Source organism: Onychostoma macrolepis, chromosome 13 (genome assembly GCF_012432095.1).
Source record: "Onychostoma macrolepis isolate SWU-2019 chromosome 13, ASM1243209v1, whole genome shotgun sequence".
Taxonomy (NCBI): Eukaryota; Metazoa; Chordata; class Actinopteri; order Cypriniformes; family Cyprinidae; genus Onychostoma; species Onychostoma macrolepis.
The window spans coordinates 32,100,847-32,127,837 of record NC_081167.1 but is presented as its reverse complement, the minus strand read 5'-3'; the positions used below and the strand labels follow the sequence as shown (position 1 = coordinate 32,127,837).

At 33.2% G+C, this 26,991-nt stretch overlaps 1 protein-coding gene across 1 annotated transcript in view; it reads right to left on the bottom strand.

The window, feature by feature from the left end:
- LOC131551794 (serine/threonine-protein kinase 32C-like) overlaps positions 1–26,991 on the bottom strand; it is a 76,378-nt gene that overhangs the window by 33,538 nt on the left and 15,849 nt on the right. Inside the window, exon 2 of the mRNA XM_058794913.1 lies at positions 13,764–13,819. Coding sequence (XP_058650896.1) covers positions 13,764–13,819 — 56 coding nt within the window. The remainder of the gene's footprint in view (positions 1–13,763; positions 13,820–26,991) is intronic.

Genomic DNA, 26,991 nt, shown 5'->3' with positions numbered 1-26,991 from the left:
ATGTCTAATAATCAGTTATTAGATAATGTGTCTGTCATGTTATGACACTTGGATTGGCAGAGTGACAGCCTGCATTCGACTGATGGAATAACTCTTATTTTACTGAGTTTTGAAATGGCTGTTCTTTTAAAACATACTCCAGATGTCTCATTCATGTGAAATGAAACAAGCCACAGCGTGACTGCACTAGAAAATGCTCTGATTCTGTCAGACGGCTGCTGTGAGAGTCCAGAGGCAACAATCAAGTCATTTAATCGTCCGAATGAAACAAGCAAACAAAATAATCCAGTTGAAATGGCCTCCAAAGCATCCAGTGTAAATGTTGTTTTCCTGAACTTTAGAAAAGCCTTTGAGCTCATGAGAGAACAGCAGCGTTTCACCCCACACATCCAGACGGAAAACACTCTAAAACGCTCCCTAATTGCATCCGCTTTGATCCAGCAGCGACTCGATCGGTTCACAGCAGACACCTCCAATACAAACCTGTCCGCCGGCACCGATAACTCAGACAAACAGCCCAGATATCACCCAGAGATCTAATCATACCTTCCACAACAACATAAGCACATTAACCAGCAGAAACCTGGAAACAAGACCTTATTCTGCTTTGACAACAAATCCGTTAAAACATCATTCTGCAGAGGAAAGAGAAACAGAGCATAATGCATCACATCACTAGAGGAATAGTTCAGCCAGCAGTGAAAATATGCTCATCCTCAGTTCATCTGAGATCAGGAGGAGTGTTTCTTCATCAGGTTTGTAGAAATATGTCTCTGTATCAGTGTCTCAGCAATGGATGCTCTGCAGTGAATGGGTGCCGTCAGAATGAGAGTCTGATAAAAACATCACAATAATCCACAGCACTCCAGTCCATCAGTTAACATCTGGAGAAGACAAAAGCTGAGACAAATCCAGCATTAAGACGTTTTTAACTAAAATACGAGTCTATAATCCATAATAACTCTTCCTGCAGTGAAGAAGTGCATCTGCTGTTGTCTCTCACATCAAAATCCAGCCACGTGTTTGTTTAGAGCTGTTTTGTACTGTTTTAAACGCTGCTTGATCTGCAGATTTCTCTCCTGATTCAGACCAGAACACTTCTTCACTGGAGGAAGAGTTATTATGGATTATAGACTCTATGGTATTTGAGTTAAAAACATCTTAATGCTGGATGTGTCTCAGCTTTTGTCTTCTCCAGATGTTAACTGATGGACTGGAGTGCTGTGGATTATTGTGATGTTTTTATCAGACTCTCATTCTGACGGCACCCATTCACTGCAGAGCATCCATTGCTGAGACACTGATGCAGAGACACATTTCTACAAACCTGATGAAGAAACACACTCATCCTGATCTCAGATGAACTGAGGGTGAACACATTTCCATCGCTGGCTGAACTATTCCTTTAACTGTCATTGTAAATATATGAGATCTGGTCACTTTGTCACAACACAGAACCACCCTGTTCTTTAAAAGACACAAACAACAATCTAATTACCTTCACATTTATCTCCTCCAAACGAGAGCATTAAACTCCTGCTGGCTGTTTGCATGGTTAAATATTCATAATGAACACCTGTGATTGTGCTTGAACACACATTAGACGGTGTGCTAAAGGTCAGCCGTCGGCTGAAAGACCGGTCTCCAGCTGTTCTGAGCTGATATTTAGTCACTGCTCTGTGAAACATCATCACAACGCTGTGTGTGGTCAAAGCGGATCGAGACCTAACCGAGTCATGCTGAAGCTGTGAGACGCCAGGGGAAGAGCCGTATAAACCCATCCCACCGGAGAACATTTCCACTCCACAGATCATTTCACGCTTATCATCATCTGTTCACATGTTTAGAGAATCCCTGAGCAGATCCTTACGAGACTCTGTTGAATCAGCGATGAGCGTCCTGATGAGAAACAGCGTGTGAAATCCCGCTGACGCTGACCAGAGGATCTCAGAGGAGCGTTATTATCATTAATGAAAAGTAAAACCACAAAATAAATAAATAAATAAAATAAACATTAACTAAAATATATCTAACACAAAGACACACACACTCACACACAGTCAAACCAAACTTTATTCAGTCACCTTCAGCATTTCTCACATTATATCACAGTTTATTCGCTGTAGTTTAGAAAATGGTAATAAAATATGAGAAGAACTCAGAGTTAAACTGCGTCAGAACAAATTCATCTTGATGATAACTTTGATAGAAAGGTATGCAATGAATTCGGTTGAATATCTGTCAGCTGTTAAATTTAAGAACACAATTAGATAAAACCAATTTAGCTCAACCAATTACCAAGAAATGCTTCAATTTGTTCAGTCTGTGTGTAAAAAGATCACATTAGCAATTAAAGAAATAATTTTTGGTTTGACTGTATGTATATATATACACACACACACACACACAAATTAAATAAAATAAAAATTAAGGAAGGGGAAGGAATGGGAAGATAGTTAATATATATATAATATTTTTTATGTTTTCTTTCCATGTTTTTTTTCCCAATAAAATAAAAAAAAAATAATAATAATACTAATAAAAATAAAAATAACATAAAACTTAATTTAATTTTAGCTAGTTGCCAAGGCAAAATTTCTCTTTTATTTAAGTTGAAGTACTAAATAACTAAAAGTAAAACCATAAAAACATTTCCATTACTTAAAATAAAATAAACATTAACTAAAATAAAATATATAAAAAATTAAAGTTTTTTTAATTTCAGCTAGTTGCCAATGCATCATTTCTTTTAGCTTATCTTGATGTACAAAAATAACAGAGTAAATAAACTAAAAATGAAACCATAAACATTTTAAATAAAGATTAAAAGTTGGCAAGGTGACATTTCTCATTTTAATTTAGTTAAAGCATTAAAATACCTAAAACTAAAATCTAAAACTTAATAAAAAACTATGTAGATGTTTAAAAAATATATACATAAAAAAGACAAACACACACAAAAAACTAAAACTTTATCTTAAATAAAATTGAAAAAAATAAATAAATAAAAATAAATTCAAAATATTGACAAAAACTTTAATAGTATAATACATTAACATAATTTGGAATTATTGGTAATAATATTTCACTGTTTTAGCTCTTGAGAGAAGCTTCTTATGGTTTGTATAATGTAGAGAGATGAGGTCAAATAAATCTTATTGACATTTTCCGAATTTGTGCTTATGGGAAAGTGCAATAATTCTAATGAAATGAGAAATTTCTCAAATGAAAACAATCGTGATTAATAAGCACAATTATAATTTTTGTCCAAAATAATCGTTTAACTATTACCATGCAGCTCTAATGTGAGGGAACAGGAACTTATGTGAGCCGGACTCACAGTGTGTGTGTGTGTAAGTGTGAGTGAGTGAGTGTGTGTGTGTGTGTGTGTGTGTGTGTGTGTGTGTGTTTTCACAGATGACACACACCTCCGTCTGTGCTGCTTCTGACTGTCTGTCTTTATTCCACTTTCACACTCACACACTGTTGAGATGCATTATCACTCTCTCGATGGCTTCTAAATAGTTCTAAATGGGAAATTATGAAGTATTTGGACCTCATACGCAAGTCCAGAGATAGAGCTGTTACAGTGTTTTCCAGCTGCTACACACACAATCTTTCCTTGTCACACAGTTTCTGAAAGCTGTCTCTCAAACAGCAGAAGCACAAATCTGCAAACCAGACACTGATTCTCAGACTTTGACTCGGTTTTCAATTTCTTAAAACACACAGTTCTCTGTAACACACACACATCTAACAGGGATTAATATTATGGCAAAGGTGTTTGCAAATGTTTGCTTTTGAGATGTGTTTGTGATATTTTGAATGCAAGAGATGCGAGGCGTTTTGCATTTTGTGTGCAATTCTTGGATTTGTATTTAAGTTTTGAAAAAAAGAGGCAAAGTTTTAAAAATGTGTGCGAACAGCTGAAAAAAAACAACAACTGTAAAAAGGTCATGACATGGATTTTTTGTTATTTTATAAGCTTCACTTATAATGTTGATAGTTTTCACATGAATATATTAGCCAAATATTTCATTTTCACCTCATTGTGGCCCTCTGTCAGTAAATGCTCACAATTTCAGTAAATAAATGCTAAATAACAGCATTTAATAAATGTGAAATAAATGCTCATTTTGTACTGAGGAGGATGTTTTAAGATTCAAAGCCTGAAGTCTTCTTATACGCCAACAGATCAAGGAAAATTTAGACTTCAAATGACATTTCATCTGAAACATTTAACATCTTAGTCATTATGTTGTTCAAGAAGCAATTATAAATTCACTTCAATTTAGTGAAATACTGAACTCCCTCCATTAAATACTGTATTTGACTTTATAATGACAAAAATAAGGCCTAATGTGATGCTTGCAAATGCATGAAGCACATGAAAGCAGAAGCTGCTCTTCAGAGAAGAGTTTAGATGAAAACCTTGATGAAACAGAGAGAAAGGGGTGAGAAAAGACAACGACAGAAGCATCTTTTCCCTCTCTCTCTCAGTGAAGGAGGTAACGACACTTCAAAGCAGCGTTTATGGATTGAAAAGCTAAATTTCATGAGACGAGATGATATTCAGTCGGCACAAATGTTGAGCTGAAATGACACCTTATTAAATGAATCACCGTGGCCTCGGCCAAAATCATCAAATTAAATGTGATCTGCTCCCTTTGGTTTCGGATGACAGCAGTAAGCGCAGTTACTATGGTATTTTGGTGGAGACTATGGTTACCATGGTTACTATTTTTAGTAGCCTAATGAGGAAAAATGACTTCTCTTTCTCAGACGCCGGTGTCAGTTCTTATCAAACAGCATTTAATTAGCAGCAGAATATCTCAGCAGCTCCTCAGCAGCGTTACTAGAACTGAATCTGCAAATACAGGATATATAAACATGTACATGATGGCTGTGATTCCATTCATAACGCATTCATGTACAATTTGAACCCAAAAAGATGCATACAAATGTCTTAAAAATGCATCGTTTTAGAAAGGGAACCAAACTTTTCAAATGTTTTAAGACCCTCAAAATATCATTTATCTTTTTTTCCCAGATTTTTTTATCATTATGTTTTAAGAGATTAAAGAGGTTTTGTGTTCGGGTCATTTTGACCCGGGTATGTATGAACAGTGTTGGGGCTAATGCATTACAAGTAACATAGTAAGATTACTTTTTTTTAAGTAACTAGTAAAGTAACGCATAACTTTTTAATTTAGAGGGAAATATCGGAGTTATTTTTCAAATAAGTGACTCCAGCTCCTGTGTTTCTCATGTATTGACGGACAGCTCTGGTGTTGCCATGTTGAGAGAAATCAGGAGTAAGAACATGATCTTACTGTAGTTCTAGACTAAATATCAACATCTCACCTGCACAAAAACACATTCAGTGTTCCTCACAATCAATAAAAACACTCAAATACAAACTCAGAATATTATTCAAACCTGCAATAATTAAATACGTTAAAAATAAGACAAATATCATTTATGTATTTAATCCTATTTTATTAACCGATGTCTTTGACCTTCTATGATCCAATTCAGCCGTACTAAGCAGAAATAACACATTAGTGTTTGATTTGAGTTATTGCTGAATAGTGTTGATGTTTCTTCTCCTGCGTCATATTCTTCATGTGATTAGTTTGAGCGTCCTCTACTGTACAGACGTGAATCTACATCTCCTTCAGTCTGAGCCGCATTCACTTCACTTTTGCTGTGAAAGAGCTTTACATTTGTACAAGAAGAACTTTTTATACTAAAAACAAACAAGCAAGCCCTGCCCAGATTTAAGAAGTAACTAAAAGTAACGTAACGCATTACTTTCCATAAAAAGTAACTAAGTAACGTAATTAGTTACTTTTTTTAGGGAGTAACACAGTACTGTAATGCATGGCTTTTAAAAGTAACTCTCCCAGCACTGTGTATGGACTGCTACTAGGTGTCAAAAAAGGCTTTGTAAAATTATCTATAAAGTCATATTAGTGTCAAAAACTGTTTATAAAATATATTTAGCTTTTCCCCATATCTCACACACTTTTTGGACTGAATTTAGTTGATAAACATGAATATGTACGTCTATTGATGAACCATTGCAGCATGAAAAATTGCCGCTGAAAGTAAATGTTTATGAAAGTAAAATGAATTTATTTTATTTGAAAACTTTTCAGAATAATATTTGTGTTGTTCTGTTAGAAATAAATATGTAGGTTTTATAAATTTGGACTGTTTTTCAGCAATCATGAGTTTGAAATTCAAAGGAATTTAATTAAATTCCATTCATTCCAATGGGGTTAATACTGATAATTCTCAGATTATTTGTTCTTATAAATTTCAGACAAAGATTTATTCAAATCAAATTTCCCAACAATACTGAAAAATATATATAGATATTTTGCATCATAGGTTTTTGGTGTAGTTCATGTGTAATTGGATTTTTTTTTTTAAATAATAAAAAAAGGGTAAATGCAGTAACTACAGTAAAATTAAAAAAAAATTCACATTCCCTCATTAATGAGAAGTTGCTTATACAATATGGTTTATGGAGTTATGACTGCTTTTAAAATAACGATTCTTCGGAATGCTAAAATAATCTACATGTTTTGAAAGCATTATGTTAGTGGAGCGTGTGAGTTTTATGGTGAGGTCGCGTCTGCAGTAATGCAGCATTATGCGTTCATGTAGCGTGTCAGGTTTGAGGCGCAGTGTTTTATGTAACGCTGCATAATGCATCGGTCACGTTACGACTACAGCGCCGCTGGGGTTGCAGAGTGTCTTTACTTTTCAAGTTTCTTCTATTCCCACGACTCTGATATATTTAGCTGCTCGATCCATTGTTGTCACCAAGCACAAGTGTGTTCTGTTCTATATACAGGAGACTCCAATCAACAGCGTTTGCTTTCTGGGTCAAGACGTCTTCAGGCTGAGGAGAAACAGATCTAAGAGCAGAGAGCCCATCCGTCTGTCCACTCTTCCAGTCTCACGCTCTTAAAATAAAACTGACTACAACATCTTCATAAAAAACGCTCAAAAATGACCGGCCTACAAAAAATTGTTTCTGCTGTATTGTCACCAAATATTGCATTCAATTTTTTTGTTCGCTTGTTTTCTTTCACAGGTTTTGTATTTCTTTTAGGAGCTGATTGATCGTAGGACTCATTGATCGGAGCTCAAACACCTCCGTTTATGAATGAACACTGACAAAATCATGGAATCAAGTCACAAAAATGGAATTTACTGCATAACAGTAAAATTTGTAAAATAGAATTTGAATTTTGGTTGAATAAATCAAAAATACAACTGAACTGAATTTAACCTAAAGAAATTATGACAGACATATATTACTGCTGTACAATAGAATGTATGTCTCAATGTAATAATAATATTAATAATAACTGAGACTTTAAATTTAATAATCATATAATTACATGTTTTGATTTTAAAAGTAAATTTCTGTTGTTGAGCAGCACTTTGGAAAAAGATGAAATTTCATTTGATTAAAATATTAAATTGTTAACATTTTATGCTTTTATTTAATTACCAGATTTTAAAATACACTGAATTTCTGAAAAAAATAAATAAAATCATAGGGCCCTATTATTGAAAATAAATAAATAAATAAAGTAGATTTTTTTTAATTCAATTGATTAGACATTCTTTTTGATTACTCAAATTTAATTAAACCAATAAAATGGAATCCAGACAAATTATGATAAATACAAAATTTGGTAAAAAATGAAACTGAATTTCAAAAAATAAATAAATAAAATAAAACAAAATTCACATACATCATGGGGCCCTAATTTATTATTTCTTTTTAACTGTATCCATTAAAACAGAGTCCGGAAAAATCAGAATTTAAGAAAAAAATGAAACGGATTTCATAAGGTCCTAAATAATGCTTTTTCACTCAAAAACTGAGCTGCGTAAGCTCAGATCAATAAACCCTCAAGTTGATAAAAGACTGAATCCAATATTTGGTGATAAGCATAACGAGAGTTTTACAGGCAGTTTTTAAAAAGTCAGTCATTTTTGACCGGAAACAACTAATTAGATACAGGATTTTCAGCAAAAGCGTCAAAATGTTCTTCACACTTAGAAAAATGTTTCTTTTAAGAACTGTTCTTGGAGAATGGTTCTCCACACAGAATCAGATTCCCTCGTGACAGCGTGAAATCATCCATAAGATCGACTGCAGTGGATTCGAAGCTGAACTAAACACATCTGACTGGAACAAGCAGAGTGATTTTTCTCTGAATTATCACACACACACACACACAGTTTCCAAATGGCCCTGATGAGTCTGTCAGTGACAAAGAGAAATCATTTCCTCTCATGTAAATGTGTTTTCTCTTCAGTCTTCAGTGACGCAGCTCAGGAAATGAAAGCACACTTACAACCCCGATAACAAAACACATCATTCATCCAGCATCTGAACATCTCATCTGCACACACACACACACACACAGACACCGAGAGACCTGGAACCGGCCGAAGATTAAAAATTAAAGGGCTGGAAACGGATGAGCGGAGAGAGATGAGACAAAGACTGAGAGAAGAACACTGAAGGCTTGATTTGCTCTTGAACACGTTCATCTGAGAGACAGAAGCGCTATCGGCACACACACACACACACACACACACAAAGAGAAATAACCCAACAATTACAGAAAGCATTGAGGGCTGAAGGATTCATTCAGACGAGCTCATGTGAACGAACAACTCAATTAATCACTATTGCTTTCATAAACACAGAAGAACGAGCAAACGAAGAGCCTGCAACACTGAACACAATCAGCGTCATTTATGATCATGTAAGCATGAATGATGACATATGAATGTAAATGAGGGCACTGGATGAGTGGCTTTCAAAACACTGATGCATGAAGCTTCGAAACATTTACGAATCTTTTGTTTTGAATCAGCTTGTTTTAAATTCACCAATCTTGTGATTTCAGCAAATGAGGCTATGTTACTGTTTTGAACCTTGGTCTCGAAACATCGCAAAATTAAGAGTGTCGCTAAATGGCTTAAATGATCTTGGGTCAGGTTTATAATGTAGATTAATTTTTAATTACCTTAATGAATTTTAATAGTTATGCATGTATAATACAACATTAAAGTGATATTTAATTGCTTCTGATTAATTGATTTAATTTGCCAAGTTCTGCCTACAATGTAAAAAAAAAAAAAAAAATGTCTAAAGTTGTAAATAAAAGATTATTGAAGCACATTTTACAATTTGTCTTAAAAATTCATGTTTAATTCAGCATGTTACGTGTTTTGTTTTGTTTTGTTTTATTTGTAAATTTTACAGAACACCCATATTTAATGGTATTTTCATTATTTGTAAATTATATTTAATGAGTTACACTTTCATGAAAACATCTGCAATTGGTTTGTAAATTGGCACGGGTTTTTGTTGTATTTACACAGTTTTGACCAGTAGGTGCCGCCAGCCTGCGGTGATTCGAGCGCTTCGAAACAGGGAATCGTTTTACGAAGCAATTCAATTGATTCAGAGCTTCGAAGCTTCGTTTTTCACTGTTTGAACTTTCTATTCATCTGCGAATCCTGAAAAATAAAATGCATTACGGTTTCCACAAAAATATTGTGCAGCACAACTGTTTTCAACATTGATAATAATCAGAAATGTTTGTTGAGCAGCAAATCAGCATATTAGAATGATTTCTGAAGATCATGTGACACTGAAGACTGCAGTAATGATGCTGAAAATACAGCTGCGCATCACAGAAATACATTACAGTTTAACACATATTCACATAGAAAACAGCTGCTTTAAAATTAAATGATAGGTCACAATTTTTACTGTATTTTTGATCGAATACATGCAGCTTTGGTGAGCAGAAGACACTTCTTTCAAAAACATTAAAAAGTCTTAAGAACCCCACATTTTTGAACAGCGTTATTTTTTCTTATTTGGCTACAAAAGAAACAACTAATTACTACTTAAAACATCAATTATATCTTATAAATTGTGATGCTTCCCCCCAAAACAACAACATTAATTTGATTAGTGACCTAGATATAGTCAGGGCAAGTTGTCTGGTGACACACAAAAAGTTTTGAACCGCATTTTTGGCTGAACTATCACTTTATGATGCACAATTTAGGATGATTTCTATTCTCAGACTAATTAGCTCCCGTTCTAATAAGTCTTGATTTGTTGTGTCCCAGTTGCATTTTTTAAAAACGAATGCAAGTCTGCAATTAAACTGAGATGTGCAGTGGGAACACAGACTGCAGATCTCCTGCCGTGTCATTACCATCCGCTCTGATGGGGATCTAATCCCGCTGGCCCCCAGCGGTGCTGCTCTTCACGGGGCCGTGTATCACGGCAGGACACACAAATCAAGCCCAGATGCCGCTGAAGGTGCTTTCAGACTGGGCTGAACTCAGTGTTTTAGTGATGCTCATAATCACCATGTCTTCCAAACATCCCACCAGTTGTTTCATTTCTATTAAAATCACATTTTGCTATATATATATATATATATATATATATATATATTTATTTATTTATTTATTTATATATAATAAAAATGAATAGAGAGAACTAAAACTGCACAGAAAACTATATATATAATAAAAAACAAAAAATATATTAAAATATATTACAAAACACAAATGACAATATACAACAAAATTACTAAAACTTGAACTAAAATTAAAATGAAAACAGAAAATATTTTAAAAAATAATAATAATTAAAAACTATAATAGTAGATAAATAAAATATCACTGTAAATATCAAAATATTACTAAAATAATAATGCCAAAACATTTTAATATGAAGGGCCAAAAATCAAACTTGATTGAGGGTCGTGGGCCAAAAGTAAATGATGCATTATATCCAACTATATTATATTAAAATTTATTACACAAAAATAAACAAATTAATTAATAATTAAAAAATGTAATGAATTTTTCAATAATTTTAAAATTATTTTACATTTGATTAAAAAATAATTACAAAATTGTTTAGTTTAAAAAATATATTTTTTTTTTAAATGTAATACATTTTAATATAATATAGTTGGATATAATGCAACATTTTCTTCTGGTCCACGGTCCTCAATCAAGTTTGATTTTTTGGCCCTTCATATTGAAAACTTTGGCCACCTCTGGTCTAGCTCAAATTTAACTGCTAGTTGCTAGGCAACCATACATCCCATTAATCCTCAAATTACACAAAATGCAATTAGCCACATACCCTTCATGCATATAAAGTTTGCTGAGTTTTCACCATGGGAATATGAAGTTCTAGCTGTTCAAACAGGCATTAATAATGACAAGCAATGGGAAGTTAATCGGATAAAAATGCTCTTCAATTAAATGCACAACATGTTACGTGTCACATTCTGACACAGAAAGCATCTGGAAAAGCACAGTTTCAAAGCACACGCGAGCGATCCTGCCGTCTCTCTCAGATTAATGATGTTTCGAGGCTTTTCCCAGCGTCGCTACAAGCATGTAATATAATATTCAGTCCTGCTTCACAAACACTGAAAGCAGAACTGAACGCAGGTGCTCGTCCTGTTCTTATCAAACTCAAGCCAAACCCAGCCATATCTCATATTTTTATGGTTCTAGCTCTGATGAAGACGTGATGAGGCAGTTCAAACTCATTCTGACATGATTTATTGCGCAGTGGCAGCTGATGGGCTTCAGAAGAGGGTCACTTATTTCCTAAAAGGCCTCTTGAAGGATTCATTAAAGCTGTTTAACATCTCCGTTCATGAGTCAACCATATGTAAAACATTGAACAAGCATGGTATCCTCCGTGGAAGGACACCACAAAGGAAGCCTCTGCTCTCCAAACATGGAAGTAAATCTACAACAGAATGGCTTTGGAGACATAAAATCCACCTCTTGGAGTGGCTCAGTCAAGCCCAGACCTCGACCCCTGTGGAATGACCTCTAGAGCCGTGCACAGCTAAAGCAATTCTGTGAGGAGGAAAGGTCCAGAATTACTCCTGGACATTGTGCAGGTCTAATACACTTGAGGTTATTGCTGCCAAAGGTGGTTCAACCTGTTATTAAAGCAGTTATTCACATCACTTGGTATGTTTAATGGATGTGTTCAATAAAGACATGAAAGATATTGTGTTTGTTGATATGTGTGACTTTGGTGAAGATCACATCACATTTCATGACCATTTTAAGCAGAAAACTGAAAATAGTTCACTTACTTTTTCTTGCAACTGTATGTATATATATGTATTAATATAATTAATATATTAATGCAATTAATCACATCCAAAATGAAAGTTTTTGTGTACATAATATATATTTAAGAAAAATATGTTATGTTTATATATGAAATATATTTATATATAATATAAAATATAATAATATAAATATATATACATGTAAATATTTTCAAAATATATAGTGTATGTAAATGTATATAAATAATAAATAAACACAGTACACATACATAATGTAAACAAAAATGTGCGATTAATCATGTTTAATCATTTGACAGCACTAATATACTGTATATATATAGTATAAAATACAACAAAATTACAAAAATGTTAACTGAAATTAAAATGAAAACAGTAAATATAAAAATAAAAACTGATTCAAAATATTACAAAAAATTGTAATAGTATCTCAATGATACTAAAACAACACTGTCTAGAATCAAACTTGATTGAGGGTCATGTGCCAAAAGTAAATGTTCCATTATATCCAACTATTTTATATTTAAATAAAATATTACATTTTAAACATTTTCAAACAATTAAAAAAGAAATGTTTGGACGTTATTTTAAAAATATAATTTTAATTATTTTGTCATTTTTTTATTATTTCAGTTATATTTTTAACATTTCACTGCATTAAATAAACAAAATACTAAATATTTTTTACTAAATAAAATGCTAAATAAATTATATTCAATTATATTGTTTTTTTTTAACATTTCAATGCAAAAAAAAGAAAAAGTTAAAACAAATATATTTCAATGGCATGTTTTTTTCCCTGTCTTCCCTCCTCTTATGATATTGCACGGTGGGCCAAATCAAAGGTGAGGTTATGGTTTTGGCATCTCTGCACTAGTGAATTAACCAAGGTTGTTTCTTTTGACAGCACAGAATATTTAGGAAATGCCTAAAACATTTTCAAGACTTTAAAGAGCCCACAGATGAAGTAAATGTGCGGTTCCTTCATGGGTTACAGACAGAACAAGCGTATCAACTCAGATCTGATACTGATCCAACACACTTTGTGGTCAATAAAAATCTCCTTAAAATCACACATTGAAATGTGTTACCATGAATGCAGCTCATTAGACGTAATGGAGATCTGAGATTTCTTCATAAATGACTCCTGACTGTATCTTGAGTTCCAGTCTTTGTTTCTCTTCTGAAGCTCCAAATGAGACACACATGAGTCTCTCACAGCAGCAGAAGAGTCTCTGTTAAATTAATTAACTGCTATGGTCCAGATTAATAGAAAAATTCAATTGTAATTACTTAAAGACCTACTTAAACGGTAAATCTCAGCCGGCCTTGTTTCAGATAACGAGAGCGCAAGGTAATTAGAGCAGCTGAATTACCCAGGGTTCTGCGTTGATTTCAATCTCTCACTGTATTTACATGTGACACAGCAGCAGCTCGGCGGCTCGGTTCACACCGATCTGTCTTCATCTGATTATTCATTTATTTGTACAAGCTTCTGGAGGAACTCTTCTTTTACTACGGTACGTACAGACATAGATAATGGATGTGAATTGGTCGTCTTACCTTCCCAAAGCTCCCTTTACCGATGGCCCGCAGAATCTGGAAGTGATCGAAGTTCACTACAAAAGGAAAAGAAGGAAAAGAGTAGATTAATAAAAGCAAATGCAAGAAAATCAAAGAGTCTCTTCACCCAAAAAACAGTAAGTACTGTCGTCATGTGAATATGAATCCAAATAACTATCGTATTCCACAAAGCAATGTAATCAGGACATGACATTATACGCAGTCATACGACAACAATGCAGCATATTATTGTGTATAATAGAATAATATGTGCTGTTTTACTATATGTATGCATTCGGCAGATGCTTTTATCCAAATAAGTCATTGAAAGTTTACATTTGATAAGTTCATTAAGGCTCTATTATACGAATCTAATGTTTTGAGGAGTATGTGTAGCTGTCAGTGTGAATACTGTACTTCAGAATCACAGATTCTAGCCTACATCTTGCAATATATGACCCAACTAAGAATTTTCACCGTATAGTGTCATCTGAACAAGTAAGTAACAAGTCTGCCACGTTTGTTCTGACCAACTGAGGAAAAAAGCATTACAGTAAATCACGCTACCAATGGTGATTAAATCTAACGATCGGTTAGCTCATATCACATCAAACCGTGCAAATTATTATTATTGTTATACTTTGTTCTCAAATTGTTAATGTTAACAACATCAGCATTGCGTGACTGTGTATATAGTGTGTATTAGCGTGTAAATTTCCATTTCTGTACAGACTAATATCTAATTGTCATACCATTTCGAATTTCATATAAAGAAATTATTTTAATCCAAAAAGATAATTATTCTTCCCTTGAACTGGTTCTCTTGTGTAATCCCAGGCAATCTGTAATCAGATGCACATTTAAAACTGGAATATAATTTAATTTCAGTCACATGTGTTTCATAAACACATAATATAGTGAGATATAGTGAGATTAAAGAAAATTATATCTTCAGAATTCCACTGTAACAAAAGTTGGGGGAAAAAATCAAATCAAAAGATTAAACATTTTAGTGCACAAACAAAAAAAACCTCAATTGTGAGAAACAAAAAGTTGCATTGCATTTATGTATTTCCCAGATGCTTTTGTTCAAAGAAACTTGCATTGCATTGCAGGTATAATTTTTCTCTCTTCATGTATTCCCTGAGAATTTTTAATACTACTTATAAAAATATAACACAATACAGAAATAAAATGCTATCGTTTTATAAATATTTTTTTTTAAAGATAAGACAGCAAAGATATTTATATTTATTACAAATTATTTATAATCCTGAAAAGTAGTTAAAGTATCACAGTTTCCACAAAAATATTAAACAAAAACAGTTTTCAGTATTGATAATAATAATATCGTACCATTAGTAATAATTGATCATAAATAATACCTAATAATATTTAAGCAGCAAAACAGCATATTAGAATAATTTCTGAAGAGCCACGTGACACTGAAGACTGACGCAGTGATGCTGAAAATTACGCTTTAATCACAGAAATAAACAACATTTTAAAATATCTTTAACAGAAAACCACTATTTTAAGTATAATATTTCATATTATTATCTTTACTGTATTTTTGATCATATAAATTCAGCATTCTTTCAAAAAATAAATAAATATAAAGTCTTAATTATTTCAAACATTTGACCGCTAATTTGTAGGCCTATATAAAATAATTCATGTGAAACAGCAAATTATATTTTTATTATAGCCTAATATATGTCACTTTCCTAAACACGGCACTTGAAAGTGAAAGTCTTCAGATTAACAATATTCTAGAGTAGCTATACGTTTGAGAATTATATTTTAGGTTTACGTGTTTTTTTTTTTTGCAGCCTATGTTTTTTTTTTTTTTTAAACATTTTCTTAGACACGTCAAATTACAGAAGAAAGCCTGGATTTACAAACATTCACTTTTATCTTATGTTGTGATGAATAACAGTAGTTTGCATAGGCCTACCTGAAAAATAATGTCTGTCATTTAACATTTTTTATATCGTAAATAGTTAGCAAATATTACTGAATTGTCTCGTCATGTTTAGCTGCTTACATTTGACCTCAGCTCGCATTCAAGTGGCGTGCAGTTTAGCTCGGTGAACGGTAAAGCCTTCTACACTTTGATTGTCTATTTCAAACATTTTGACATTGACGAGCGCTTTTGAACCCCTGCACTGAGAATAAATTAATTAGAATGTTTGACTCAAGTGGGCTACATTTACTATAATTCATTCTTTATATATTTTCAGTATGGGCCGGCCCACATTGTACAGCGGCCCACCGGGAAAACAAATCATGCAAACGATAAAAAGCCATCATATGCGCTGTTGGCATGTAAAAACAATTTATTTGTATGAATTGTTTTATATAATTTATTTATTTATATAAATCTGAACGGCCCACATTAAAGAAAATGGTGCAGCACCTCTGGCATTTCCCAGAATTGCCAGATGGCCAATCCGCCCCTGAGCAGCGCCAATCAATGCTTCACATCAGAAAAACTCCAGCGTGTGTGAAGTCATGAGAAAACAGCGCATCGATTTGACCTTTATCCAGCCAGATCAGCAGAAAAACACCTCAAACAACAGCACATTATTATTATTATGATACCTACACTGCAACAAATCATTTTCCTCCACTGTGTTTTTGTCTTGTTTTGTAGAACAAATATCTAAAGATTTTTAAATTAAGATGCATTTACTGGTGATGCAAAATGACTTGAGATATTGCGTCTTGTTTTATGAGAAAAAGAAAGTGAGTTTTTGCTTGAAACAAGAAGAAATATCTGCCAGTGGGGTCAGAAAAATATTCTTGTTTTCCCTAGTTTAATATTCTGACCCCACTGACAGATATTTGTTCTTGTTTTAATCATATGATTAATAATTGTAATCATAAATGTTGATACATTGATACAAACAAGTCATTTTGCATCTCAAGTAAATGTATCTTGATTAAAAAAAAAAAAAAACGCTAAGTAAGAAAATAATTTTTGCAGTGTAATGCATTAGGAAACTAAATATGACAGCTCATCATTTCATTTAATGCTTTTGAAACATGTTTTGAATGATGGCCAGTGTAGTTTTAATATGATTTAATAATGAAGATGCATTCAGAGTTTCTATTCGATATATTCAAGCATCAGTGAACAGTCAAAGATATCAGAGCTCATGTGTTTTGATTTCATTAGATATGTATTTAGTGATCTGCTGAGTTTTTTTGGTATTGATGTGCTCCAAAAGCCCTTTTTCCGTTTGAAAGCTCATCCACTGATGATAAAGCAGAGTTGTGTGAGAAAGAAAAGCTTTCTGCTGTGTTTTAACCGCATCCTGAGGCGAGCCATAACACACACACACACACACATACTGAAGAAACGCTCAGAAACACACACTCATCCACATGAGAGGACGCGGGTCGCCTCGGGTCACTTCTGAAGATGCAAGAGTCGAGATGCTCTAAAGACTTCCAGCATCTCTTAAGAATCTCATTCTGCAGACGCTTCTCACGCGAACAGATTGAACAGATTTCTGCTGCCTGACTCCATACAAGTCAAGCGCATTTATTTCTACAGTACTTCATACAATACATTTAACAGGGACATTTAATATCAAGACAATTAATGTTCTGAAATTCATCACTGATTTTAGTTTCAGCTGTAAAGCAGCTCTACTGAAGACAATTCTACAGAAGAGTCATTATTCAGATCAATTCAGTTCAGGTTTTGTTCTTATCCAACAGTGCTGCCAAATCCATAAAATTACTCAATTCATTACAGCAAGCTAAAACTAAAATTAAAACCTTAAACTAGTTTAACTTGAAATAAAATAAATGTTTAGTTAAAATAAAAATAAAATAAAAACACACACACAAAAAAACAAACATATTTTAGCTATAGTTTCCAAGCAACATTTTCATTTTATTTTAGTTTAACCTGATGTACTAAAATAACTGACACCAAAATTGAAATAATAAAAATGATCTACACATGTTAAAGGAAAAACTACTAAAATTAACATGAAGGCAAAAAATATAGAAATAAAAACTAAATCAAAATATTAACAAAACTATAACAGTATCTCAATGACAACAATACTACATTAAGACAATTGCCTTATATTACATTATATTATATATTATTATACAAGTGTTTAATGTTATGTTTATATATGCAAATGAGACCGTATCTAATTAAATATGCACTAATTTACATATATTTCCAGAACATAAATCTGATTGCTGGATCAGAAAGTCAGGTTCATAATTCTTTGATTTTGTTGTCATATTAGAGTTAAAGGTTCTCTTTTCTTTCTTTTTAAATTTCTCTTTATATCACTCCATAAATCAGAAAATACTATGAACAGACAGAAAACAAATACATTTTACTCCAATGTTTTCAGGAGTAAAATGTTGTATAAATCAGTGTGAATGAAACATGAGCAAACCTTCAGAATATAGAGAGGAATAAAACTGTAAAGCTTGCTGAATGTAAGAGAAAAAAACTCTTTAAAGATCGAAATCTACAGACAAAAGTAGATAAAAGAGCAATAAAATAAACCCTTAAATGTTTTCTTTCCACTAGTCTGAGAGAAGAGACATGATATGGAAGCAGAATAGACCAAAATCTCCAAATTGAGCAGTGCATGAAACACACTGGTTTGCTGTAGTCTCGCCTTAAACTCGCACACTAGGATCTCAAGAATCAGCCCTAACAAGAAAACAAGAGAAAACTTGGATTATAAATATAATTCAGTCAATAAAATAGCAAATCAAAAGTTACACACAATTTTAATGGTGCTGTTTAGAATCAGTCACTCATCAGGATGATGTTCCCTCAGTAGTGCGATGTTTCTGTTGTGTGCATGCTGGTGAATTAGTGAGGGGAAATGTTTCTGCTATTCACCAGTTCTTGGCATCGCAGTGCTTTACATTCATAAACCGGAGTCTGTGGGCAAATTTGCTCTGGCTTTAATACACTTAAAGAAAGACCGGATAAAAACAGCAGTCATTCTGACGGCCAATATCTGTGATGACTAACGTTTAGCCATTTGTTTGCTGGAACGCCGTCTGTTTTCTTGTGTTCCCAGAATGCAATAAAGCCAGACAAACCCGTTCCTCTGAGAGCTCTGATTAAAATATTATAGAGATTTGAACATCATGCACCTGTGATATTAAACACACAACAGCCTCTTCTGTCTCCTATAAACACATTATCCACATTTGTCCTAACGAGACTATGTGTGTTCAAATTATGGGAGGCTCTTTTGGGACGTTCACTCAAAAAAACAAACAAAAAAATCATTTCAAATCATGAGGCTGTGCTACAAATAATCTTTATCCCTCAGTTTGACCGAATGAGCTGAAAAGTTTCCTTCATGTTGTATTTTCTGATGTCAGGAGAATAACATAACGATTGGTATTTTAATTTAACAAGAATATCAGTGCAAAGAGCTGAATCTTTTTCTCTTAATTATTTCTCATTTTCATTTAGTTTAACTATTTGTAGTATAATAACTAGAACTGGAATAAAAATGACTAAAAACTATGTAGACGTATTTAAAAACAATCTAAACTAATTAAACACACACACACACACACACACACAAGAAAATTACTAAAACTTTAACTAAAATTAACATGAAAGCAGAAAAAAAATAAAATAAAAAAATCTAATTCAAAATATTAACCCAAACTATTGGATAACGTCAGATTCATAATTCTGGTTTTATTTTGTTGCCATATTAGATTTTTTATTTCTCTTTTTAAAATCCTGTCAACAGACAGAAAACAAACACATTTTCACTATGTTTGATGAGTACATTTTGTATAAAGCCAGGTGAATGTTATATGAACAAACCCTTCAGTAAAAAACTTCAGAATATACAGTAGATTTCATTCTTCCTTTTGCTGTAAAATGAAAAAAAGACAGCAAATACTGTGCATTTGTGATTTAATTAATGATAAATCTCGTGAATAATTCACTGAATCCTCATCCTCTCTTTCCAGGCTTGTTTTCACAGATGCTTTAAAATGTCCCTGCATTGTTTCCTGAAACAGGTCATTACAATATTTGTTATCTGTCAAAACGATGGAAATCTCTTTGAAATATTATCACTCAACTTTTAAATGAAGTGTTTTTCAAGACACTGTTAGACATATATAACTACAGTGATATTTAACACATGTATAACAATCGATCTTTTGGGGTTAATCATGGTCCGTTGTAGTAATTTGTTAACCCTTTCACACTTTTAAATTTGATTTTAAAGTTGAAAAGTGAGTAGAATAATCTCCCGTTTAAAATAAGGTTATTACCGCATTCATAGATCGAATATTTGTTCACGGTTCTCCCATAATTCACACAAAGCATCACGGAGAAAGCAGGAGAGCCAAACACACAGAAAGCTGAAGGCTTCGCAGGCGTTTTATGGTGAACACATCAGCAGATGAGTCTGAGTCAGCAGCAGAAATCTGGCTCTCAGCCAACATGATGAAGAAGGAGCGAGTGATTTCCAATGGAGCGCTAATGGATGACAGAGCAACAATAAGACCGTCAACCCTCATGAATACTGATGCTACAACTGCCTCTATGCTCATAAAAGCTACTGTATTATCAGCCAGAGATATACATGATGGATTTATAGTTCATCTAACTTTACTGTACATGCATTCATCTGCTTGACTGTTTGTATTGCTGCAAAACATAACTCTATTATCATCCAGCTCTAATCTGATAACTGCAAATTTAAGGCATGAAGATATTAAGATATTATAAACATTAACAGCATGATTTTTTGTGAAGCTGATGTAACTGATGTATTGTGATTATTACACAAAATGCATTACTAATTTTAGTTTCCTGTTGACTATATCCATCTGTACTTATTGGTTTCGTTAAGAAGCATCTTGCTGAAGGTTTTTTCGAGATGACTGACAGCGGTTTGGCGCTCGTGGGCAGAAAACCCACACAGAGGAAGTCATTAGTGTCTCTTCCTGTCTGAGGTCCATCTTGTGCCACACAGCACTCCAACTAATGATACACACAGAGCCACAGATGAGACCAGCTCTGGAGACTTCATTCAGACTATAATACCACTCAAAAGTTTGGGAATGGTGAGGAGTTTCTAAAAATATATGTATCTTCTGCTCACCAAAGCTGCATTTATTTGATCGAAAATACAGTAAAAATTTGGAAATGTTCTTATAATTTAAAATAACCGTTTTCTATGTGAATATCTATCAAACTGTAATTTATTTCTGTGATCAAAGCTGAATTTTCAGCATCATTACTCCAGTCTTCAGTGTCACATGATCAGATTTTCCACAAAAATATTATGCAGCACAACTGTTTTCAACATTGATAATAATCAGAAATGTTTCTTGAGCAGCAAATCAGCATATTAGAATGATTTCTGAAGATCATGTGACACTGAAGACTGCAGTAATGATGCTGAAAATACAGCTGCGCATCACAGAAATAAATTACAGTTTAACAGATATTCACATAGAAAACAGCTACTTTAAACGGTAATACTATTTCACATTTTATACTGTATTTTTGATCAAATAAATGCAGCCTTGGTGAACAGAAGAGACTCCTTTAAAAAAAATTCAAACATCTTAATTATTCCATCTCCTGAGCTTCTCTTCTCACAGACAGACGCTTCATATTAACACAACAGCAGACCTGCAGCAATATTAAAGGTGAAACCTTATGCGTAAATGGAGATGACTGAATATTAATCTGAGAATCATCTTTTGTGATAATACTCATGCAATCATGTGTTTTCTATCTGCTGTTTAGAATTAGAACTAATGACGCCAGATTCACAAATTCTACTCTGATGAACAAAGAGTTCTGAATTTGTTTGCGATTCAGTTTGATTCAGTTCACTCACACACTAAATCATTTGCAGAGGTTTCTCACAATGAAACAGTAATGGGATCTTTTATAAAACTAAATGAGTGCTGGATGAGCAAACCATTGTACAAAACAAAACTTTCAAACGTCTTCTCTCATTTGTCATCCATTACGCAAATAAAGAGCATCAAAATATTGATGAGGCCTTTGCTGTCCAGAGAAGAAGCTCCAATTAAAGAAGCACAGTTAGAGCTGGTTTCGATGCAGTGCACACTGGGATCATCGAGCGTCCGTGTGTTTGATATATGAGGCTGTGATAAGGGTCCCTGTAAGGATCATTAAAGAACCTTTAAATGGTCAACAGATACATGAAGATCATTAAGAACAGGATGAGTCTCGTCCAGCAGCTCCATTATGGAGCTCACGTGATCTGACCGGCGTGTGTGTGTGTGTGTGTGTGTGTGTGTGTGAACAACACATTTAGACAGCACGAAATTTCAGCAAAAGCTTCCTAACTGTGGTGGACAGCTTGACCAAAGGTCACAGTAACAGTATTTATCATGAGTTTATTTATTCTAAAAAATAAAATAAAATAAAAAAGAACACATAGAAGAATTAATAATTAATAATAATTATTAATAATAAAAATAAAAATAAATTACAAAAAATTATTTGCTTAATTTGTTTTCTAATCATGCTTTCTCCTCAACCCGACTGTGTATATTTCATTAATTAATTAATTACTTTTATTCTTCTATTATAAGTGACTTTGGATAACAAGTGTCTGCTAAAAGCATAAATGTAAAGAAAAAACTGAAATACCTATTATATGAAATAAAAACATATTATATGAAATAAAATAAAAGTAAACTGAAATAAATGAAAATATAAAATAGTTACTTTATTTCAGCTGGCTGTCAAGACAATAATTCTCATTTTGTTTTAGTTTAATTTGTAATAAAAAAAAAACTACAACTATAAAAAACTATATAGACATATTTTAAAAAAAGATAAATGAAAAAACACAATAAAATCACTAAAACTTAAACTAAAATTAAAAAGGAAAATATAAAACTAAAAACTAAAACTATTCATAAGAACAGTACATACTAAAATAACAATGCAAGAAACAAATACAGTCAAAACTCATAAAATAGTTCAGTTTAATCTCTGGATTCTGATTGTTAAACAGCTGATAAATGCACAATTTCTCCTTGATTTTCCCTCATTCTCATATGCAAACCAGTCGCTTGCATTGTGGATATAAACATTACAGCAGAATCTCTAGTGATTCACACATGAAGCATCATCACACTCCATATACAGTCATAACATACAGTAACGTTACTCAGATCATTTCAAATCATCAAATATCTCCACTCATCCTCTCTGAGTATTTCAAAACTCACTCAACTCTCTCTGAATACAGGACTTATTTGTTTGGAGATGCTGTCATGGTTTGCCATTAATTATGCAAAAAGAGATTATGCAGTTTTCATAAGCTTTTCCTTATTAATCACAATCAAGGGCACGAACGGCTGGCGGGCACAAACAGAGCTGTGCTGAGCATGATGGGTAATGTGAAATGCGCTGAGAGATCATGTGGATAATGTGAGGCCTGCGTGAGAAACAGACCTTCTACATGCAGTAATGCAGATCATTTCAGTATAGGACCTCAAAACGCTCTATAGTGCAGCCGACACACGAAAGCTGACAAACCAATTCACATTTATTTCTACAGCGCTTCATACAATACAGATCGATTCAAAGCTTCACAGAAATAAACAGGAAATAATAGTGCTAATATTTGTACAATTTGATTATTTTTATTATAATTTATTTTTTAGAATTTATATTTTTATATCATAATTTGAATTATGAGACAAATTCAATTCCAGCTGAAAAGCAGCTCTACAGAATTATTCAGATCAATTCTGTTCAAATTAGTTTTAATTCAGTTTAGTAACAGTGCCAATGTTGCAGAGTTAAACAATGGGGCTGGGGGCATTTTATTGATTGGAATAAAATAACATTAACTGAAATAAAATATAAAAATATCAAACAAAAAATGAAATATGGCAACATTTCTCATTTTTGTTCAGTTTAAGCTGAAGTACTAAATACAAAAATAACAAAACAACCAGCTTAACACCAAAAAAACATGTCTGATTTTTATTAAAAATGCCCAAACAATTCTAAAATATAGAATAGAATAGAATAGAATAGAATAGAATAGAATAGAATAGAATAGAATAGAATAGAAATATTGCCAAATGATCAGGGTTATCATAATTAATGCAAAAAAAGTGCAAAAATGCAAAAAAAGTGCAAAAATTATTTCAACTATTTGCAAAGGCAACATTTTCCATTTTTGTTTAGTTTAAATTAATTTTGATTCGGTTCAGTTTAATAACCATGTGAATGTTGAAAAGTGAAAGTGAAAAAGTGAAAGTGACGTGACATGACATGTGGCCAAAAGACATTCACTCCCTCCACCTACAATTCCTGCCGGACCTGAGACTCTCTAACTATTAGGCCATGACTTCCCCCTAAAGTTGTAAAGTTAGTGTCATTATTCAGATCAATTCACTTCATGTTTTGTTCTCATCTGATAGTATTAGTGCAGGTAAACTGATAATATTACTGAATATTAAACATATATTTAAAGCCCAGCCGAGCAAGTTAAAGACTTGCAATGATGCAAAGCGAAATGTTGGTGGGTTGGCGATATTTCAAGATAAAAAACATCTCCAGATTCACTGCCAAGATCCAGCTTCTCATGGACTCAGAATCCTGCCATGATTCAGAGGAAAGCTGCTGCACATTCACACGTCTGCACACACACTGCTAGAAATATAAACGTCTGAAGCACATGATCTGATATCTCTAACCAAACACATTATTAAATTTCAAAGAGAACTTGAGGAAGAGCAGATGATATTGTGAGATACGAGCAGTTCTTCACAGACCAGTAACTGCGCCGGAACTGAACTTCTTATCTTTTCTGATTTTCTCTGGAGATTTCTTATCATACGTCTGTTTTTATTCCCCTTAGAGCATTTCTATAAAAAATGACTTTGGTTTGGCCCACACCAGGACTTCATGACGGAAAAATAAAACAAATGTGCATGAAGAAGCGAAGAACAGCACAACATGTTCCTCCGTAAATCAAACGACAAGAGTTAGACGACAAAATGTCTGGCCCGAAACATCTCAGAGACCCTGTAGCTAAAAAATACACGTGCTTCAGGAATCTCATAATCAATACGGCCGTCTGAGGAAAGCAGCCCTCGTCTGTCTGAAACCAACGCCTTCTCCACAGAGGGACCGGACGCTCAAGGGCAACAAACACACATACTGCTGATGGAAGAAAACTTCACAACACCCAACACAAACAACAAACTTCATACAGACCGCCATGACTGATTTATAAAAATAAAATAAAATAAAATAAAAACTCTGAAAAAGAATAGAATAGAAATGTTTCCATTTGACCAGGGTTATTGTCATCAGAATAGAATAGAACAGAATAGAAATACTGCCATTTGAGCAGGGTTATTGTCATCAGAATAGAACAGAACAGAATAGAAATATTGCCAATTGAGCAGGGTTATTGTCATCAGAATAGAACAGAACAGATTAGAACAGAATAGAAATACTGAGCAGGGTTATTGTCATCAGAATAGAACAGAACAGATTAGAACAGAATAGAAATATTGCCATTCGACCAGAGTTATTGTCACCAGAATAGAATAGAACAGAATAGAAATACTGCCAATTGAGCAGGGTTATTGTCATCAGAATAGAACAGAACAGATTAGAACAGAATAGAAATACTGAGCAGGGTTATTGTCATCAGAATAGAACAGAACAGATTAGAACAGAATAGAAATACTGAGCAGGGTTATTGTCATCAGAATAGAACAGAACAGAATAGAAATATTGCCAATTGAGCAGGGTTATTGTCATCAGAATAGAACAGAACAGATTAGAACAGAATAGAAATACTGAGCAGGGTTATTGTCATCAGAATAGAACAGAACAGATTAGAACAGAATAGAAATACTGCCATTTGAGCAGGGTTATTGTCATCAGAATAGAACAGAACAGATTAGAACAGAATAGAAATATTGCCATTCGACCAGAGTTATTGTCACCAGAATAGAATAGAACAGAATAGAAATATTGCCAATTGACTTGGGTTACTGCCAATTGATCAGGCTTTTTGTCATTATATAATAGAATAGAATATTGCCAATTGACCAAGGTTATTGTCATTAGAATAGAATAGAATAGAATAGAATAGAACAGAACAGAAATATTGCCAATTAACCAGGGTTTTTGTTGTTAATAGAATAGAATATTGCCAACTGACCAGAGTAGTAGAATAGAATAGAATAGAATAGAATAAAATAGAATAGAATAGAACATAATTATTGCCAGTTGACCAGGGTTTTTTGTCGTTATAGAATAGAATGGAATATTGCCATTTGACCAGGGTTATTGTCATTATAATACATTTACATTTAATCATTTAGCAGACACTTTTATCCAAAGCGACTTACAAATGAGAAGAACAATAGAAGCAATCAGACCAACGAGAGAGCAACAGTATACAAATGCTGTGTCTCAGTTAGTCTAGAATAGACTGGAATAGAACAGGACAGAAATATTGCCAACTGACCAGGATTTATGTTGTTAATATAACAGAATATTGCCAATTGTTGTCATTAGAATAGAATAGAATAGAATAGAATAGAATAGAATAGAATAGAATAGAAATATTGCCAGTTGGCCAGGGTTTGTCATTATAGAATAGAATATTGCCAATTGACCATGGTTATTGTCATTACAGAATATAATAGAATTATTGCCAATTGACCAATGTCATTGTCACTATAGAATACAATAGAATTATTCTAGAATTAACCATGGTTATTATCATTAACTGAAACTAAAATAATGAAAAACATTTTCATTACATTAACTGAAAAAAAACAACTTGAACTTATTTTATTTCAGCTAGTTGCTGTTACAGTTATGGATATTTTGTGTTTTTCCCTGTTTCAGTTCTCCTGCCTTGTTTTGTTCCTTTGACCCAGTTTTCCTTAGTTGTCTTGATTATGTCATTCTGTTCACCTGTGTATCGTTAATCACCTCGTTTGCTCCTTTGTTTTGCCTGTGTATATATTCCCTCAGTGTCTGGTCTTCATTGTGGATTGATTTAAGTTTAGTGTGTGTGGTTGCATGCTCTGCTGTCCTATGTGTTGGAATTAAAGGACTATTATTGTTACTCTGTTGTTGTGCGTGTCTCTACAGCCACAATACTGTAACAGATTCCATGGCAACATTTCTTATTTTAGTTTAGTTTAACTTGAA